The following is a 20,529-nucleotide window of genomic DNA, read 5'->3' on the forward strand; positions in this document are numbered from 1 at the left end:
TCAAAATCAAAACACAAAAATGTAATACCCCACCCGTTTTCTGGAATTCCGTATTCCCAGAATACTTTGGAGGTTGGCAGATGGTTCTCCATCCCCACAATGCCCAGCATTTGAAGGACATGTCCTGTGGGAGTGGTGGCACTGCAACTCGGTTACAAGGCAGACTCACCAATATACGCTTCAAAAAAGCAACGTGATTAAGGGATCGACTAGGTGCTGCTTATAAAGTATGTACGTGTTCGAGAGGTGGGGATAGGGGTAAGACGCCTCCATACTTGGAGAAATGAAGCATTTCAGTTACAAAATAGAGGCAAGAATCTGTAGGAGCTAGATTACAAATAACCTAGAACACTCAGATTAGTTGCATACCTTAAACTAATTAAATACCCGTTGGGTTTTTTTGGTTGGTTTTGTTTTGTTTTTAAGGTGGGTGCATTGGGCAGCAAGGCTGCGTTAAGAAGTAAACCTTTTAAGAGAAAGGTATCACTTGCCTTTTTTCCTGTTGATGGGCTGCTGTCTGACAATGAATCTACAAATATCTAAAGCAAAAAGCTCCTGAGGAGCAACCCTGTAAGAGGTGGTCCCTCAGCTTGGCCCCGGGACACCGTAACTGCCCGTTCTGCGCCCTTTGCACCTGTAGCGTGGGCCCCAACAAATGCGATGCCTTTGAGAATGTCCAGAGCCTTCGGAATACACTATCGGCCGCAAAGAACCACCTAACTACTTCAACACTTCAGCAAAGAATTTTCCAAAGGAAATTTAACAGGCAGAGGAAATGAAGGAGGTTAAGAAACAAGCCGTGCCTCCGGAGGCGGACAGAGCCGAGCCGGGCGGCCCCGCGGCGGAGCCCGCAAGCCCGGTCCTCAACCCGCGGCTTCTGCGAGCGCTGCCCGGCGCGGGCCGCAGGGACTCCCCTCGGCTAAGCAGAGCTCAGCGCGCCCGTAATCCAGCACCTCGGCAGGGAGACAGCATTCCGGGAGCTGGGGGGGGGGGGGGGGGGGGGTCTAGTAGGTTTTTCGGGAACTCAGAAACCACCGCTGGGGAACGCAAGTGTTCACCGCCAGGTAAAACTTACCCGGATTTGAAGCACCTAAGACGGGTGCAAAGGCTCTGCGGGCGCGCGAAGGTGCAAGGCCGGCAGTGCACGCGGGGAGTGCCCGGAGGGGACAGACGACCCTGTAAACCCAGATAGAAGCAAAACAAACAGAGGTGACCGCACACACCACAAAGGCAAAAGCAAACAGATGCACCTAGAAGCGCGTTCCGCAAAGTGTGGAACTGCCTACACTTGACGGCGGAATCAATCAATCAATCAATCGCAGCAGCGCTCGCGAGGGCAGATCCTCCCGGCTGTGTCCGGGACAGGAGCGGGTCGTCCCGGGGCCGCGGCCCTGCGCAGCCCCGCCGGGTCCTCCCGAGGATCGCGACCGCCGACCCGCGGAGCCTGCTGGCCGCCGAGGGGATGCACTCAGGGGGCTCCCAGGACGGAGCCACACCCCTGGGAGCCGCGGAGAGCCGGCGGGGGGGGCGCTCGGAGGGAGCGGAGGCCGCCCCAGGAGAGGAGGCAGGGCGCTCCCCGCGGAGGGCGAGCCCGCCCCCAGGGCCCGGCGCCCCGGCCCCCGCCCCGGCCCCGGCCCCGGCCCCCACGCCCCGCCCCGCTCGAGGCGGCGCCGGGAGCCTCGCACTGACCTGCGAGCCCGCGCGCGGCGACCTCCCCTCCCGCGGCGCGCCGGCCCGGCCCGGACTGGAGCAGCGCTGAGCTCCCCGCCCGCGCCCCGCCGCGCCCCGCCCCCGCCCCCGCCTCGGCGCCCCGCCCCCGCGCGGCCGTCCGGGGAGCGCTGGGCTCGAGCGCACCGGCTGCGGGAGGGCGGGCGGGAGCCGGGGCCGCGGAGCCGGCGGGACTGCGGGGCCCCCCGCCCCTCGGGCCGCACAGCCAATGGCAGCGAGCGCGGCCCGCTCCCCGCTCCCCGCTCCCCGCTCCCCGCTCCCCGCCGCCGCCGCCGCCGGGGCCCGCGGGCGGGGAGGAGCTTGAGCCGGGGTCGGAGGGTCCCGGAGGGCGCGGAGGCGTTGGCGTTGGCGCCGGGAGCCGCGTGTGCGGAAGGCAGCTGTGGTGCCGTTACCTGTGTGTGTGTGGGGGGGGGGGGGGGCGGGGGGGGGCAGCGGGCGGAGGCATCCACTTTCTGCCAGTTTCTTCCCCTCGGGAACACCTGGGTCCCGCGGAGCCCCGACGCCGGGTCCGGAGCCGCGTCCTGCGGGGAGCGTGGTCGCGCGCGTCCCTCCCTTCACGCCTCATCTCTCGCCCCTTCCGAATACTCCGCCAAATCGAGAGATGAAATGAATCGGACGGCAGTTCCCAGCACTGCCAGGGACCGGGCAAAGGTAAAAACCCCTCGCGGAACCCGGCTTCGAGAGGGTCACAGACCTTGAAAGAACTCTGGGAAGGGCGCCGCCAAGGGACCAGTGGGACCCGTGAGCTTCACTGAAAGACTCTGGAATTCCTCTTTTTTTCAGCTGAAAAACTGTTATTTCAACTGATCATTCGATGTCTGTGGCCTCTTCTACTCTGACATTCCATGATCCAATGGGCTTTCCGGCCTGTTGGCCTGGGGAAGGGCTGAGCTCCCGCGAGGTGCTGGTGCGGCTCCTTTCCCTCCATCTGCTCCCTCCTGCTGCATCCACCCGGAGACCGTCCACCTGTGGCTACGAAAATGAATCATGTAAATCAGTATAGAAGGATGATGCTCACGTTTTAGTGACCATGTAAACTTGTACAAACACTCCTACTTACCAGCGCCCATCTCCTGGGATTATGCTAGTTGTGCTCATGTCAGGGGTTCTCCAGATAGAGACAGATTCTGAGGCCCCCTTAGTAAGTGAGCAAAGGCTCTCTCTCTCTCTCCCTCTTCCTCCTCCAGGGGAATTGTGGGTTTGTGTTCATCTTTTCTACGTGAATCTTTTTGTATCTTCTAAAATGCAGGGCCATAGAATGAGCGGCATGGAGAAGAGGGCGGACAGAGACCTGCTTCTCTTCCAACACATTTCCGTTTGACACGTTCACATGTCACTTTCATGAGTTTGTTACATTTGTCTATCCCTCCGTGTTTTACCTTAGATTTATACTGAGCCTCCTCTCTAATAGTAATATCCATGAAATCATTGGTTTGTTATATACCAATTGTATTTCAGTGCAAAATAAGTAAGTAATAAATAAGTAATCTGTTTAGTCTTTTCTTGACATTTCCTGAGCTTAATTGCCTAGGACTGCTGTGAAAAATGACCATGACCTGTTAAAAAAAAAAAAAAAAACTAATATGAGAGACAAAGCTGCTTTCATCTTTATTCTTGATTTCGTATATAAATGATCTAGAGAATGTTAATTGTCAAATTCACTTACATAGAGTGTCTTCAAAAGTAGGTCAGTCTCACCACTCAAGTTCCTAGGAGTTCACAGGCAGTTTGGAGAAATAGTTCTAGCTTCTAATGAGCATGATCATCCCACTTCCAGTCCTTTTCTGTCTTATCAGAGATGGATAGATTGGTTTTGTGTTTTGTTTGTTTGTTTGTTTTAACTGTGGTATTTGGAGTCAGAATCATTAAATTCTGATCCTGTCACTTATGATCTTTGTAACTAAGCCAATCACTTCATCTCTCTGGGTCTCATTTTCCTTATGTACAAAATGGCAATAATAGTATCCACATTAATAGGTTGTTTTAAAGTTTAAATACACATACATGCATACACACACACCGAGTTCCTAGCTATTGTCTGGCATGTAATAAGTGCATAAAATTATTAGTTCTGTCTTTCCTTCTTTGCTGTCATCAAAGCAACGTTTAGAATTACTTTGTCCATTCTCTAATTTCCATCTAGGTTATCAGGAAGCTTGTGTTCTGTTCCTAACACTCCCTAGACTAGTTCTCTGCTCCCTTTCCCTGATTCCTTCATCTCTGCCCTGTTGTGATGCTCCCTCTCCAAACTCTATCCTATCTCTCATGGCTTAATCTCTCTTCTTTCCAGCAGTTCTCACATTCCATCTGCCACAATGTCAGAGCTCTGTGCCCTGTAGAGAAAGTGAGATTTACTCTAAGAAGAGAGTAGGTCATAAAAATTCTTAATACTTTTACATTTTCATGATGTGTCAATAAGTCCTTTTTGTTTGTTTAAATCATGGTCCTCCTGAAAACATGGAGAAATTTATGTTATCTAATGCTATGGAAAAATTCCTAGAGCCACAAGTACTATTAAATTCAACAGACATTTTTGGAGCATCTGCTATATGCCAAGCAGTGCCCCAGGCACTAGGGAGATAAAAATAAAGAAGACAAAGTCTCTGCCCTAAAATGCTTATAGTCCAATCAGGCTGGCAGATATATAAATACCTAAATTGAATATAAGCGTGCCTTGTAGGGCTTTAAGCCAATAGTGCCCATGAAAGAATTTCCTTTACTTTTTCAATTATGAGGTTGTCTTGGACCAGCCAATCAAAATTCCCACCCTGCCCACAGTCCCCTGCTGAGTGAGGATCCATGTTCTATGCCTGAGCGGAGCTCATTACTCAAAATGGGCTTAATTGGTGAAGCCAAAAAGACCATATACACATTCTCATTTTTCCCATGTCCACTCCAACCCCAATTGCAGCTAGGGTGAGAGCATGTAACTTCAATTTGGCCAATAAAATGCCTTCCTTAGACCTAGAATTGGGAATTGGTCATACAAGGGAGCCGAGATGAGAAGAGCTCTCTATAGCAGTGACTGCAACAATGTCCAGTTTCTAGGGCCAGCAAGGGGAGGAGCAATGAGCTTGGGTTTCCAGTGCCCAGGTGTCAGTTGCAAGTTATGGCTTCTGCTGCTCAGTGATCTCACGTGTCTAATTTGGAGGTATGATTGGCTGGGCTTCTGGATGTTCCCTGTTTCTGTTCATTCTTTGAGCTTCTCTCTGGTCCAGTATCCTTTCATTAAATTCAATTTTTGCTTAAACTAGCCAAATGAATTCTTAGCTACTAAGAATACTCTGTATATACTCGGTATAAAGGCTCTACCTCAATAAGAAGAATGTTAATTAACTAATTTAGGTAACTTCTCCTGCTAGGACATTCAAATTGGAAATATTACAGTTGGTCAATTGAAATCCAGAGCAGAAGCTAAAAACACAACCCATGGACTATGAGACAGCAAGGACTATGTGTAGGCTGGAATTATGAGTAAGCAGAAGTTATGAATAAGCAAAAGTTATGAGTTAGCAGAAATCTACATACATGCAGAGGAGAGGAAGAGGTGGTTGGCTGAGAGCAGCAAGGAAACAGAAGCAAGAGGAACTGAGTCCACATGATGGTGAGGGAATAAGTGAACCCTGCTCTCAAGGGGACTCCAGGCTAACCCAATCCCTAGATTTGCCTTGAATCCTGTACTATTTTCCAATTTCCAAACTAGTTTTCCTTTTCTGATTAACCCTGGCTATTTCTGAGTTAATCAGAAATTTTGAAATTCCAGTTGTTCTTATTGTGATGTATACCTTTATAGAAACTCCCTTATTCCTTGAAGTAACCAGGATAAGACTCTATTTTATATGACCAAAGCATTCTGAAGATTGCAGGCATGATATGGCTAGGACCCAGGAAACAACAGTCAAATAGTGTATCTTAAAAGTCACTGGTCTTCCTCTTCAAAAATGTATTTTCTTTTTTTCATATCTTACTTGAAATTTCCAAGAGGACCTTCCTCTGGGCTGAAAAATTAATGGTTTATCAGAAGCCCCTGTTTAAAATGTACTCAAGTTTCTTGTGGGAATGAAAAGCCAGAGGTGTTTCTCTCTACATTAGCCATTAGCATGTGAGCAGATCATATGAGTTCATTCTTAAATTTGAACTCTTAAGGGCCTGATACTTAGGGGTTCAGCTAGGTATAGAGCAGAAAAATTGGGCACTGACAGGGAAGAGTGGAGAGCAGATATAATAGAAAATGCCCATGAGAGTCCCTGGAACATTATAAAGAACTATCCTATGGAATATTCCTATAAGGGAAGGTCCTGGTGGCAGCCAATGTAAAGAGTGCCAGGGAACAGTAGGGCCAAAATGGCAGCCATACAACAAGGTGGACACTAACACCAAACATTCTCACTTCGCAGTCTACCTTCTGCCAGTTCCAGAGTATGACCTTGCATAATTTTTGTTCTGCTTCAGCTTTTATGGGAGATGGGGCTGGGCTGAAGCGGCAGAGAAAGATGACTATCGTATATGCCCATCTTGAGATAATACTCGGAAATGATACCAACATTAATTATACCTTGGGGTTACTTGCATGAGTCCATGGCCTTTGTTTTATCTTCCGTAACATACAGTGCCCTCTCATGGCTTGTGAAAAAAAGAAAAATCTGTATGTCTGACCTAATCAGCGAATGACACACAGTCTAGAAAGCAAAAAAGTAATTCTCTTAAAAGGACATGACACAAGTAGGAAGGAATTTACACATGCTGCTGTGTTTGAAAGGAGAGAAAATGCATTGAAGCTGTTTTAATGAAAGCAAGAGTCTGAAGTTATCCCTAAAGAGATTTATGTTCTCAAAGTCTAAAATGTACCTCAGAGTTTGTTTGTTTTTCTGAGAACAGTGGGTAGAACTATACTTGGAATGGCCGTGAGTCACATCAGGGTGAAGGGAGAAGAAAAATATTAATGCCACGGACACCACTTTTCATAGGGTGTGCTTTAGCCGCTAGGTGCTGTACTTGCCCATCAGCTCTGTTTGTGTGGCCAAATGACTTACTGTGGGTTATAAATCAATGTTGAGCAATGTGAAGAGCAGATGGGGAGTTTAATGCATCCTCCACATCTCCGTCTTGTGACTGGCTGAAGTCCATGTGCAATTTGGAAAAAGATGTTTGAAAAGGATATTCATCATTTTAAATTGCTCTGTGGGAGCTTTGCAGTTCATAATGTGCCACTTAGGTACTTCTCAAAGATAGGTTTTCCTTGACATGGATTAGAATTTCATAACAGCAAAATGGCAACTGGAGGTATTAGGATAGAAAAGCTAACTTTGAATGAATTAACAAGAAATTGGGGAGGGGGGTGTTGAATTGTGAAGGAGTTAAAGGGATATGAAATATTTAGGCTGAATTCTACCCCATAATATCTAGTTCTAGGAATTCCCAGTGGTTGGCAAGACAGTTTTGTTATCCATTTCTCAGGCTAGCCCTCAAATACTATTGGGAAAGTCTACCTAGGCAAGAACCTTCAGCATGACTAAAATATATTCGCTCTTGAGGAAAAACTATTAAAAACCCAGCAGTATGGCTAGCTCAGTTGGTAGAACATGTGACTCTTGATCTTGGAGTCATGAGTTCAAGCCCCATATTGGGTGCTTTTTCTCCTTACCCATCTGAGATTCCATAGTTCGTCATTCTAGTGGTCTTCCAACCAGGTGGCCATAAGGTATAGGAAGACTTTCCAAAGGAGGACTTGTGCAGAGATAGTTTTAAGGAACCCATCAACCTTCATGTCAATTATTTTTCTTAGATCGATCTGAGTGAGAACTCACAGGCATTTATAATACTGCTTCTGCTACACATGAGAAAGGCATATCCTCGCTAACTCCAAATCTTGCTAGGGTGTGTTCAACTGGAGTATAAAACCTCAGAGTGCCAAATAAAGTAATAAATCAAAATATTAATTTTGGGAAAGTTAAAAAAATAATTAAGTGAAACACTTAAGATTTTCCTGGTTTCCCTGCTTTCCGTGTAGTTTGGTTAAGGGGAAACATGATCTTATAGACAGTGTAAGTATAAACAATATGACATGTTAGAATGTTCTGAATTCAGATATTGGATAGAAATGGAATGGTGGCTTTAACAATTTTTGTTTAATGATTCTGCCTCTTTTATTTCTGATCTGGTATCAGTGTGAAAGGAGAATTTTTTGAGAGAAAAGCAAGGGAAAAAGTGCTGAAGATTAAAAACATTTTTTATATTCTTTTTTTTTTTTTACTTTAGGTATTCAAGATACTTATCTCGTACTTTTTTTAAGAACCAAAGTTTTTAAATTTTAGAACAATTTTATATTTGCAGAAAAATTGTGAAGACAGTACAGAATTCTCATATACTGCATACCCAGTTTCTCCTGTTATTAATATCTTACATTATTATGGTATATTTTTATAATTAATGAACCAATATTGTTACAATATTATTAACTATAACCCATATTTCATTCATATTTTGTGTGTTTTACCTAATACTCTTTTTCTGTTCCTGAATCCCACATTACATTTAATCATCATGTCTCCCTAGTCTCCTCTGGGCTAAAGTCTCTCCAGCTTTCTTGGTTTTGATGTCTTGAGAGTTTTGAGAAGACTGGTCAGCTATTTTGTAGAATATGTCTCAGTTGGGATTTGTCTGATGTTTTTCCCATAATTAGACTGGAATTATAAGGCTTGGGGAGGAAGACTGTATGGGTAAAGTATCATTTTCAACACATATCCAGGGAACAAACACTCAACATGATTTACCACTGTTGATGTTGACCTGATCACCTACCTCAGGTAGTGTTTGTCAGGTCTCGCTCCTGTAAAGCTACTCTTTTTTTCCCCATTTCTGGGACTTTTTATTAGCCAAAACAAAAAGAATCTTTGAACTGCCCAAGGAGAATAGATTTATGGTGTTGATTTTTATAAATATCAATGGAATGCTTTTCAAGACTACTGATTCTTTAGATAGTTAAGGCAGAAAATTTGTGATGTAAGTGCATTTGCACCTTTCAATAAGATAGTTAAAAATATTTTTTTTACTAAATCATGAAATATGTGTTCCAATTACTATTAATATTCATCTTATTTCATCTTATAAAATGTTCAATAATTTCTACCTCCTATTAACAAAAAATAATGCTATATGTTGACTACTGGACTGGTGAAGTTTGAGTAATACGTATTTTTTTTTCCTTTAATAAATTCAGACTTTCCTCTGATCACTATGTATAACAAAATTAATTATTATTTCTGATTTTATATTAATTTTCCTTTAAACACTGCTAAAGCATATAAAACAAAACTTGATACACATATACAATTTACTTACCAAAATAGAGCCATGTGTTCTTATCACATGCCTCATGTCATAAAAAAAACTAACCATTTCAGCTAGCCATCACACTGCATTATTACAAAATAAGTATCAAGAAACAATATTATTATTGTCTTGTTTTTATTATAGCTGATTAGAAATGATTATGAAATAATTATATTGATTCTATATCATTTAAATCTTATCTGCAGAACAAGTAATATAGTTGGCAAAACATATTCAGCAATTTTTTCTCAATATTTTAATATCCTAAAAATACATATGTAGCATGATTTTAAAGTGAAGTCAACCTCTTTCTGAAAGCAACTAATTCTGATATTGCTGCTTGATTTGACATTGAGTACTGGCTTTGTCAGTTGGATTGTGTGAGAGACTTTGTCCATATACTGAACGACCTAGATCTATGGCTTGGGTGACTGATGAAAATATATAAAAACATGTGATTAGAGGGGGCAACCAAATACAGAAAATTGGGGGACACCTTGTATTATTTTTTACAATTGCATACGAAACTATAGTTACCTCAAAATAAGTTTAATGAAAAAAGCATAATTAAACAGCATTTCATCAACCAAACTGCATGGACAAAGGTGTAATGAAATTAATAATATCCACTTTTCTAAATTTCATTCTGAGTACTTTGGATTAAACAAAGTCCCTCTTAGTGAAAGAATAGCAAGTATGATTTATATTCAGATAAGCTTTGGTAAAGCTCTTTTGGTATACTTCCCAGAAATTGAAGAGAAAAAAAATGCTTCTAATAACCAGATAACAAATCACTTTGCAAGTTTGGGGATTTCCAATTCTTTGCTTTCAATAAACTGAGTTGTGAGAAGATAGATTATTATGTTTCTTATGATAGATCTTTGTATGACTTTTTTTAAATTTGCTTTTCAACTCAGAAGTTCTAAGAGATGAGTGGCATTTCTATAAACTCTTCCCTTTCAATCTACTTAGTTATGAGAAAAAAGTTTCTCAGTACATATGTATAACAATAAAAATAAAAATATAATAAATGGCCTATATTTTCTACAATTTAATCTAGAAATAAGTAACATTTGCCTATGGGTAAAAATAATTAATTGGCAAAAAGTGTTTTCATTTTCAGGAAGTGTTTGTATGTTTAATAGTTATTTATCAAATTTTAAAATATATTTATGTTTTGGTAAAAAGTTAATATATGAAAATTATTTTGGTTCATTGTATATTAGTATTAATAACTATAATGGTAATTAATCTGGAAGAAAAATTTCAACACTTAGAGCCTTATACTCAAAGAAAATTTAAAAATTACATTAAGCTTCAATTTCTATACATGTTTATTGCAGAGAAATGTGTGAAGGTGATAAATAAAAAACTTGTGAGTACAAAAATATGTTATAAAATTCAGTTGTCAGGGAGAGTAAGCATACTGAAAGTATAAGTTCAAGTAGAAGGAAAATGATGTAAAATTTCAATTTAGGAAGCCCTTTTACTTTATTTCATTTTTTAAAAAGATGTACTTATTTATTTGATAGAGAGAGAGAGAGAGAGAGAGCACAAACCAGAGGGATAGGGAGAAGCAGACTCCTTGCTGAGCCAGATGTGTGGGGCTGATGTGGGGCTCTATCCCAGGACACTGGGATCATGACCTGAGCTGAAGACAGACATTTAACCAACTGAAACACCCAGGTACCTCTAGGAAGCATTTTTCAATGTATTTTTAATGGTGATGGACACCAAATTTATATGGTATTATAATTCATTGGTTACTGCTATAAATTGAATGTCTTCATCCTCTTAAAATTCATAAGCTGAAACCTAGTTCTCAATGTAATGACATTAGAAGGTGAAGCCTTTGAGAGATGATTAGGTGATGAGGGTGGAGCTTTAATGAGTGAAATTAGTGCTCTTATAAAAAGACCCAGAGAACTCCCAAGTCCTTCCTCTGTGTGAGGACACAGAAAGTAGATGGCCATCCCTGAACCAGGAAGTGGGTTCTCACTAAACATCAAATCTACAAATGACTTGATCTTGGACTTCCCAGCTTCCATAACTGTGAGAAATAAATGCTGTTGTTTGTAAGCCACCCAGTCTGTAGTATTCTACAGCATTACGAATGGTTATAGCATTACCAATGGCCTCGACACTTACATTTTCTGAAAAATTATATATTGAAGTGCATTCAGTGTCAAAAAGTGTGTCATATTTCAACTTATAATGTGAAATTTAGATGTTACCTTAAAAAATATATGGAGGATGGGGATCCCTGGGTGGCGCAGCAGTTTGGCGCCTGCCTTTGGCCCAGGGTGTGATCCTGGAGACCCGGAATCGAGTCCCACGTCAGGCTCCCAGTGCATGGAGCCTGCTTCTCCCTCTGCCTGTGTCTCTGCCTCTCTCTCTTTCTCTCTCTCTGTGTGACTATCATAAATAAATAAAATTTTTTTAAAAAATGTATGGAGGATACATACTTTTTCAAAATTCCTCTTACGGGGGTTTCAAGCAAAAGAGTTGGAAGGCCATGCAATGCTGTAGTTATTCTCTTCCAAACTCCTTTAAGTCCTTTGTCCCTCTCTCCTGTCATTGTATTCATCAGGCATAAATCTAACCTGGTTCAACCCAACTATTTACCAATTCCATATCTGTACTCAGGCAGTTCACTGTTACTGAAGAGAAACATGAGATCATGCTGATGGTTTCACATTCAATCCATGATTACAACACTCTAAAGGATGTACTACATTGCCTAGCAATCCTACTAGTCTGGCATGTTCAAGTTTCTACTTTAAAACAATTATTTCACACGTTCTTTTCTTTCCTCAAAATTCCTGTATCACTGCCTCCACATCTCAACTAGCAACTTGGAACTTTAACTCATAGCTCCTTGAGAAAATAGTTGAAATAAAAAAATAAAATAAGAACTTCCTCATCCTCTCTCCAGCAAGCTGCATTTGTATCCATGCTTTGCTTCCCCACTTACTACTGTGGTGACATTGCTCCTGTGGAAGTCTGCATTCCTCTTAAGACCTGGTCCCCCATCCTCTCTCATCTCCTTGAGGATACTGTCCCTGCAGTTACCTCCTACTACCTATATCATTACCAATACCTCTTTATGTCACATTATTCCCATCAACTTAATACTGTGCTTTCAGATGAATGGATAAAGAAGATGTGGTTTATGTATACAATGGAATATTACTCAGCTATTAGAAGTGACAAATACCCACCATTTGCTTCAACGTGGATGGAACTGGAGGGTATTATGCTGAGTGAAGTAAGCCAGTCGGAGAAGGACAAACATTATATGTTCTCATTCATTTGGAGAATATAAATAATAGTGAAAGGGAATATAAGGGAAGGGAGAAGAAATGTGTGGGAAATATCAGAAAGGGAGACAGAACGTAAAGACTGCTAACTCTGGGAAATGAACTAGGGGTGGTAGAAGGGGAGGAGGGCGGGGGGTGGGAGTGAATGGGTGACGGGCACTGGGGGTTATTCTGTATGTTAGTAAATTGAACACCAATAAAAAATAAATTAAAAAAAAAAAACTGTGCTTTCACATATCCTGTCTTAAAAAACCTCTCCCTTCACTTTATGTCCCTGACTAATCCTCCCCATATCTCTACTTTCCTTCATAGATAAACTTCTGAAAAGAGTTCCCTATGTTACCATTTCACTTCCTTACCTTACATTCTCCACCCAGTCCATTCCAAAGAGACTTCTTCCATACCACTCCCTGGAGATATTTCATTAAGGACAATGATGCCAAATCCAACGGCTACTTCTCTCTTCTTATCTAACTGATCCATTTATCAGTTCTTCCTTCCGGAGAGCTTATCCTGGTGTTTAGGACTCTACGCTCCACTGGTTTTCCTTGCACTTCACTGGCCACTCCCTCTTAATCTCTTGCCTTTCTTCTGCTCATCTTTACCTTAAGTTTGGAGTTCTCTCTGATTAAATCTTAATTCCTCTTTCTTATCAACAGACACCTTCTTTGAGTACTTTATCTGGTAGTTAAAACACCAATTTTATGCTAATGATTTTCTAATCTACATATCAAATTTGATTTCTTTCCAGAAGGACCTATTTGGCATCTTCATTTTTATATCCAACAGGATATCTTCAGTCTACCATGGAACTGGTCAGCATGGAATTCTGGATTTCTAAATCCCTACCCCCACTCCTAACCCCATACCTGTATTCTGTCCCATATTCTCAGTCTCAATTGATGGAGTAATCATTTGCTCAGGTTTTAAACCAAAATTGAGCAGTTACCCTTGATACCTCTCTTTTTCTTTTTCTTTTCTTTTTTTTTAAAGATTTTATTTATTTATTCATGATAGTCACAGAGAGAGAGAGAGAGGCAGAGACACAGGCAGAGGGAGAAGCAGGCTCCATGCACCGGGAGCCCGATGTGGGATTCAATCCCGGGTCTCCAGGATCGCGCCCTGGGCCAAAGGCAGGTGCCAAACTGCTGCACCACCCAGGGATCCCTCTTTTTCTTATTATTATGTCCAATCCACCCAGAAAAAAAAAAATCCATCTTCTAAATCTTCAAAATATATCCATGCTGATTCTTTTAATGTGTTGAGAGTTGCTTTGTGGTCTATTAATTGGTTAGTTTTTGAAAATGCTTTGTAGATACTTATGAAGAGTGTGCGTTCTTATTGGTAGGATGTTCATAAGATCAAGTTTATTAATTATATTTTCAAGTAAAATCTTCTATGTTCTTACTAATTTTTTGTCTTAATCAGTTTTTGAGATGAGTTTTAAAATGCTATAAGTGAACTATCTTAAGATAAATCCAGTAGTTTCAGCTTTTGTATATTTGAGACCACATTGTTAGGCATATATAATTTAGAATTGTCTATCACAAGGTGAATTTTAACTGTTTATAATTTTATAGTATCTCTTCTTATCTCTAAATAATGATTTTGCCTTAAAGTATTTTCTCCAATACTAATATATCTGCATCAAGACTGACTTAATAACATTTATTCTATCCTTCTACTTTGGATGTTTCTATATCTTTATATTTTAGGTATTTCTCTTGTAACACCTCTTGTCTAGTTGACAATCTTTGCCTTTCAACTGGAGAGTTTAGTGCACTTACATTTAATATGATTACTGATATATTTGGAATTATTGCTATCACTTAATTATTTATGTGTGTGTGTGTGTGTGTGTATGTTTAATACTACCTGTTTTTTCCTCCTTTCTTGACTACTTTTGGAATGATTTGTTTGTTTGTTTGTTTGTTTGTTTGGAATGATTTGTTTTTTTAATGACACTTTTTCTCAACCTCTGTTTGGAATATATACTCTCTGTTCTCTCAGAGGTTGCTCTTCAAATCTTAAACTAGACATTCCACTGAAAGACTAAAACGATTTGATACCCTTATTCTTCCCCTAAATATCTTAGATAACTTAAGCTTTGATAGCTACCCTATCTTATATTTAAATTTTTTCCTATTTTAATTTTATTTTTAATGATCAATTTAGATTTTCTTCATGGTTCTATGTAGTAAATTTTTTTTTTTTTTAGTTTTACTCACGTTTGTCAATTTCTCTGTTCCTAGTTCTTTGTCCCATTTCAGTTTTTCTTTTTAAAGCTAATTTTTAAATTTGTGAGTGTATGAGTTCAATTACATGTTTCAAAAAGATATGTTGAAGTCCTAACCCCTAGTACCTGAGAATATGACCTTATTTGGAAATAGGTTTATTGCAGATGTAATCAAGATTTAAGATGAGGTCATAATAGAAGAGAGGAGACCCTTAATTCAGTATATCTGGTGTCCTTATGAGACAGGTAGAATGTCAGTTGAATACAAGGGTAAGAAAACTTATTCTGTAAATGACCAAATAGTACCTATTTTAAGTTTTTTGGAGTCATATGCCATATGGTATCTGTGACAACTTTACCTTGTGCTATTGTAGCCTACAGCGACTACAGACAATGTGTAACAGATAGGCCTTGCTGTGTTCCAGAGAAACTTTATTTATAAATTGGCAGATTGCCTTTTGGGCAGATTTAGCCAAATTCTGGTGTAATACATGATCTGTGATCCACAAGAAGCCTGATGCTGTATTGGGAAGTTGTTGAACCTTGAAGATATATTAAAATGTATTGATTTATCTGATTTATTTATACTTTGAATGGACGTTTTACCCATGTATGATTTTGTTACATGATACACTAGTCATTATAATGTTGATTCACCGAGTTATATAGATCTTTCAAATGCTGGCATATTTCACCGTACACTATAAAATTTTATATTCATTAATATCACTACTATGTCATCAGAAAAGTCTCTGAGTACTGGAAAACTGTCAAGCTTACATTGGCAGGTACAATTTGTCTAAAATTCTAATTTTTATTTTGAAGCTTGAATTTTATCATTGGCAACAAAACTGTCAGTTGTTTTCCTTGAAGTGATAGTCTTACTTGGTTCATTATTAAGAAAATGTCAACTAAATACCCAAGTCTGAATAAACATGGTTCTTCAAGTAAAATGATATTCTCTCAAAAAAGTGGCTAGTTCAGTTCACAACTCAATCTTACAAGTGCTTTTCCTTGAAAGAGTTATAGTTCAGTATTTATTTTTTCATACTTCCCATTTCATCAAAGAGAATATTAAAAACATGTCTATTAAAGGGCTGATATTTATACATATTAAATATTTGTATTGTTTTATACTAGATATTTAAAGTGAAACTCCTTTCTGTTTTTTTTTTCCTGCCAGTGAGTGGCAGTGAAGTACAATGTATATTATACTAGTACAATAATTTAACATTAAACTGGTACATTTTACCAGTTACAGTTTGGGGCCACTGCCTTGCTTCGTGCTAAGCCAAGAGTTCTACCCACTATTGCTTTTGCATCACTGATGCAAAATGCAATGAAAAAGTGAAATAATGTCTTAGTATTATTATAAAAATAGTTCTGAGTTTTTAAATACTCTGAACATTCCTCAGAGACCCTCAGAGTTCTGTGGCCTTTGTGTAGAGTACTGGGCATTGGCTGGAAGGCAGTTTCTTCTGAAAAAGTCTTCTCATAAGATTTAACCTTGATCTTTATCTCCCATCTCCATACCCCCTTTCCCTTTTCCATTCTTGCTCCTGGATCCCCACCCCCAACATCTCCTACCACCAATGCCTTTTAAGGATTAGAATGAGCAGTTATAATTTTTTTCTGTGGGGAGATTTTCTTCTTCTGGCTTTGGTTTTGTGAAAAATTTTAGAAGATTTATTTTTAAATATTGAAAGTTTATTTCTTGCAGATGATAAAAATTAATTCGTTTTAAAAAATAACATGCTCCGTATCTTAACTACAGTGGAGGACTATCATTGTTCTTATAGTTGGTGAATTTTCTGCAGTGCCAGATATGCTAGTAAGTCATGAAATTAACAGAATTTTTTTTCCTTACTAGATGCTGTTTATGTGTTCTTAGCCCCCCTCTTACAGGATAATTGACAAGAATCAATACATCAGAATTGGATCCATGTTCAAGTTGTGATCTTCAGCTCAGCAGAATAGAGTCAATCGGATAGATGGTGTTCAGAGGACCCTGCAATTCTTTGATATCTTTTTTCCCATACTGGTTTGAATCTCTTTGTCACATTATCCATTATGGGATGCCCTGGCTTCTAAATTTTCTGTGTCACTGAATGCAGTTTTTGCTGACAGATTTCAGGGTAGATCATACTTTTCCCCCTGACTTTTATTTATTTATCTATTTTTTAAATTCAAGTAGCCAACATATCGTACATAATTAGTTTCAGATGTAGAGTTCATTGATTCATCAGTTGGAAATAACACCCAGTGCTTATCACATCATGTACCCTTCTTAATGCCCATTGCCTAATTACCCCATCCCCCCACCTACCTCCTTTTCAGCAACCCTCTCAGTTTGTCTTCTAGAGTTAAAAGTCTCGCAGGGTTTATCTCCCCATCTGATTTCTTTCTGTTACATTTTCCCTCCCTGCCCTATGATCCTCTGGGCTGCTTCTTACATTCCACGTATGATAATTGTATTTCTCTGACTTGCTTCGCTCAGCATAATACCCTCTAGTTCTGTCCATGTCAATGTAAATGCTAAGTATTCATCCTTTCTGATGGCTGAGTAATATACCACATCTTCTTTATTCATCTGTTGACGGACATCTCAGCTCTTTTCCTAGTTTGGCTAGTATGGGCATTGCTGCTATAAACTTTGGGATGCCCCCTGATTTACTTGATGCTTCAGAACTTCATGCAGACCCTGTGAGAGTACCCTACCTAGTAGCGAGGTTGGAATTAACATCCTGCCAGGGCACTTTTGTTGCACTGATCCACCTGTTATTATAAAGGTCTGTGCTGCTACATCTGAAGTAGGGCTTTTATTTGCCTCTGCAACTTAGTTGCCTTTGGCAATTGGGGTTTAACTGCTGATATCCCAAGGATGATTTATGCAGACTACTTGCCTGGCTTTGGTGAAGCTAATGAAACTCAGAAATGTCAACTGAAAAGATTCTTTAAGATTTATTTTCTTTGCAAAGAAATTTTTCATGCTGTTTTAAAGGGCCTGAAACTTACATGATTTGGGAATCCCTCTAGGAAAAAAATATATGGAGTTACAAAAATGATCTTAGTTAAAATGAGAAAACACAACAAATTATGGAAGGCTTAAAGATTCCGAGATCTCTTCAGGCTTATTTCCAGAAATGAGCACATCGGAATGCTTCCTAATTAGAAGCCAGTTTATATTCCCTTCCAGGACACTAAATCCCAGCAGCTGTGACATTCATAGCACGAGGCAAAGGAGGTCCCTGAAGGGGCAGCTTCATTAGCTTCACTGGAGATATATCTTTATGTTGGGAGAACTTTCTGTTCTAAACATAGCCACCTCTCAAATCCTGCTGTAGAGCATGGCTATTTTTCAAGTGACCTTAAGTTATACAAAGTTGAAGCCTGAAATATGTTGAAGTGACAAAGACAATTTGGTTGTTTCTTTCATTAAGCTGTGTCATACTTCAAATGACATTTAAAAGCTCTACGTATTCTAAAATTATATTTAATATTATTAGACATGGAAACATCCCAGAGGGCACCAAATGCCATGTTTATCTATAGGAAAGTTGTAGCCATTACTAAAAGGAAATACTACAGATTTAAAAAACTTGATTCATGACTCCCATTAATTTTTTAAGAAGGTCTGCCTCTCAGGAAGGCAATTTTACAAGCAACATTTTAGTGAGCTCTGTTGGAGAGCAGGTAATTCATTATCCCAAATTTCATGTTTATTATATTAATTGATTTACATCCTAATAAAAGGGCAAGCCCCAGGCATATGTTTTATAGTGAAAGTAAGACCTTAGAAGCATGAAATTAGAATGGCTTTAGTTAAAACAATAGTCTTAGGCAGTATCTTATAAGTGATTTTTTTCTTTCCATCTGCCAAGGTTACTTAGTGATAGCCTGTCTTCATTGTGTCACTGAATTCAGTAAATGCATGAGTAGAAATAAGAAAATGTAAAAAAAAAAAAAAAATAGCCTACAGACTTGTGAAACTTGTGAAAAAATTACATTTTACAAATATTAGATGTAATAAATAGATTAGCCATTCATAAACAGTGTTTATATATAAACATCTATGGTTGATCACCTTTTTTAACATTAGAGCAATACAGGTGGCTTTCATATGTGGTTCTCATTACTGGGATAAAACTAGAACATTCTGATAATATGATGATTGAATCAATCATTCAGATGATTTGTTTTCTTTATATGTTATGGAAAATCATTACAAATATATCATCAATTGAGTGATTCATCAGTTTGATTTTGCAGTGGTTTGAATCAGTCTTACAGAGAGCTGAAACTTCTGCATTCATCTCTTGATGAAGTATATTTGAGATAAGCATACTTTGTAATTCAATGTAGAAAATGACAGAATCATAAGGCTCAAACTTGAAAAAGGATTGCAGTTCATCTGTGTAACCTTGTGCCTCCATCCTTAAATTTCCTAGATAAATAATATATCTTTTTTTTTTTTGAGAAATGGGCAGAGTATTTGTATCCTACTTAATATTTGCCATTGGAAGGATATATTTTATATTTAATATAAATTACAACATCATGGTCTAATTAAATTCTGCAAATATTTATTATCTACTACTATAAAGTTCTGTTAGGTCATGACTGAAGTCAGGAGGGTTACAGATTGAAGGATTGGGATAAATCTCTCAGAAGAAGAAAGGGATACTCTAGTGAAACAGTTACGCATAATGTCAATGTGCATGTCAGCCTTTGTGGTTCCATGCCAGCCATCATAAATGAGGAGACCTGAGAAGATAAAGTTCATCTGGGGGAGGCTCAGAAAGAGTGGGACTCATTGAATGACATTGGGTGGCATTGGAGGGAAATGGTTGTATTTGGGTAGGTGGGGAGTAAAGCAAAGAAATATATATATATATATATATATATATATATATACATATACATATATATAAATTATATATAATTTATAAATTATAAATATATATAAATGTAAAAATTATATACATATAAATTACATATAAAAATTTTTTTAAGGAAAGCATTATTTTAAATGGAAAGAACAGCATGGGCAAAGTGTAGAGAAAACTTTGGTATTTATTTCACTAGTAGAGATAAAAAAGATTGTTCCTTTTGTACTAGGAACTTATTAAGCATTCCTTCAGTCTTTCCTTTTCCAATATAAATAATCCCAAATTCTCCGACTTTTCATTCTACACCTGTTTTCTAGTCCTCAGCCCTTTCTGAGGTTCTTCAAACTCTCTACATCATTCATAAGCCCTTTGGCCTAATGTGTGAAGTTGGTCAGAGGCTGGAAGATCTGACTTCTCATTCTTCTAACTGTGTGATTATGGCCAGGTCTTTCCTGGGCCTCAGTTTCCATTTGTAATTTAAGGCTCTGAATTATGGTCTCTTTATTTCCCTCCATTTCAAAATTCTGAATATTAAATTGTGAAACTAGTATTGGATGCAAGGTTCTAGCCATGTGGAATAAGTTTTAGGGTTAATTTCCAATATCCTTCATCCTGTATTTCTCTTTAGATATTCTAATAGCATAATTACCTTTAAAAACCGAGTCCTCCAGTGGCTAATATTCCATTGTATGCATAGACCACATCTTCTTTATCCATTCATCTTTTGATGGACACCGAGGCTCCTTCCAAAGTTTGGCTATTGTGGACATTGCTGCTAGAAACATCGGGGTGTAGGTATCCTGGCGTTTCATCGCATCTGTATCTTTGGGGTCAATCCCCAGCAGTGCAATTGCTGGGTCTTAGGGCAGATCTATTTTTAACTCTTTGAGGAACCTCCACACAGTTTTCCAGAGTGGCTGCATCAGTTCACATTCCCACCAACAGTGCAAGAGGGTCCCCCTTTCTCCACATCCTCTCCAACATTTGTGGTTTCCTGCCTTGTTAATTTTCCCCATGCTCACTG

The 20,529-nt window shown here is 39.4% G+C and overlaps 1 protein-coding gene and 2 long non-coding RNA genes across 32 annotated transcripts in view; 2 read left to right on the forward strand and 1 right to left on the reverse strand.

Moving 5' to 3' along the window:
* SERTM1 (serine rich and transmembrane domain containing 1) overlaps nucleotides 1–14,746 on the reverse strand; it is a 37,580-nt gene extending 22,834 nt beyond the window's left edge. For 14 of the 30 annotated variants that reach the window (XR_013362757.1, XR_013362756.1, XR_013362755.1 and 11 more), the window contains exons 1-3: nucleotides 14,609–14,746; nucleotides 12,740–12,985; nucleotides 1,076–1,176 (exon numbers count right to left, since the gene is read on the reverse strand). Coding sequence is in view for 4 of the 30 variants with exons in the window: in XM_077868053.1 (XP_077724179.1) it covers nucleotides 1,076–1,176; nucleotides 12,740–12,762 (124 nt within the window). In the remaining 26 variants the exon portion in view is untranslated. Of the gene's footprint in view, nucleotides 1–33; nucleotides 146–1,075; nucleotides 1,177–1,286; nucleotides 1,598–1,689; nucleotides 1,799–2,422; nucleotides 2,706–2,788; nucleotides 3,285–3,394; nucleotides 3,580–12,739; nucleotides 13,026–14,608 lie in introns of those variants that run through there. The other 16 variants (XM_077868044.1, XM_077868040.1, XM_077868041.1 and 13 more) reach the window with 11 other exon arrangements.
* LOC144295682 (uncharacterized) overlaps nucleotides 1–20,529 on the forward strand; it is a 137,842-nt gene that overhangs the window by 19,752 nt on the left and 97,561 nt on the right. The window lies entirely within an intron of this gene.
* LOC144295681 (uncharacterized) lies at nucleotides 1,866–4,978 on the forward strand. Its single transcript, XR_013362760.1, has 2 exons — nucleotides 1,866–2,379; nucleotides 2,512–4,978. It is a non-coding gene; the product is annotated as an uncharacterized LOC144295681 (long non-coding RNA).

Source organism: Canis aureus, chromosome 24 (genome assembly GCF_053574225.1).
Source record: "Canis aureus isolate CA01 chromosome 24, VMU_Caureus_v.1.0, whole genome shotgun sequence".
Taxonomy (NCBI): domain Eukaryota; kingdom Metazoa; phylum Chordata; class Mammalia; order Carnivora; family Canidae; genus Canis; species Canis aureus.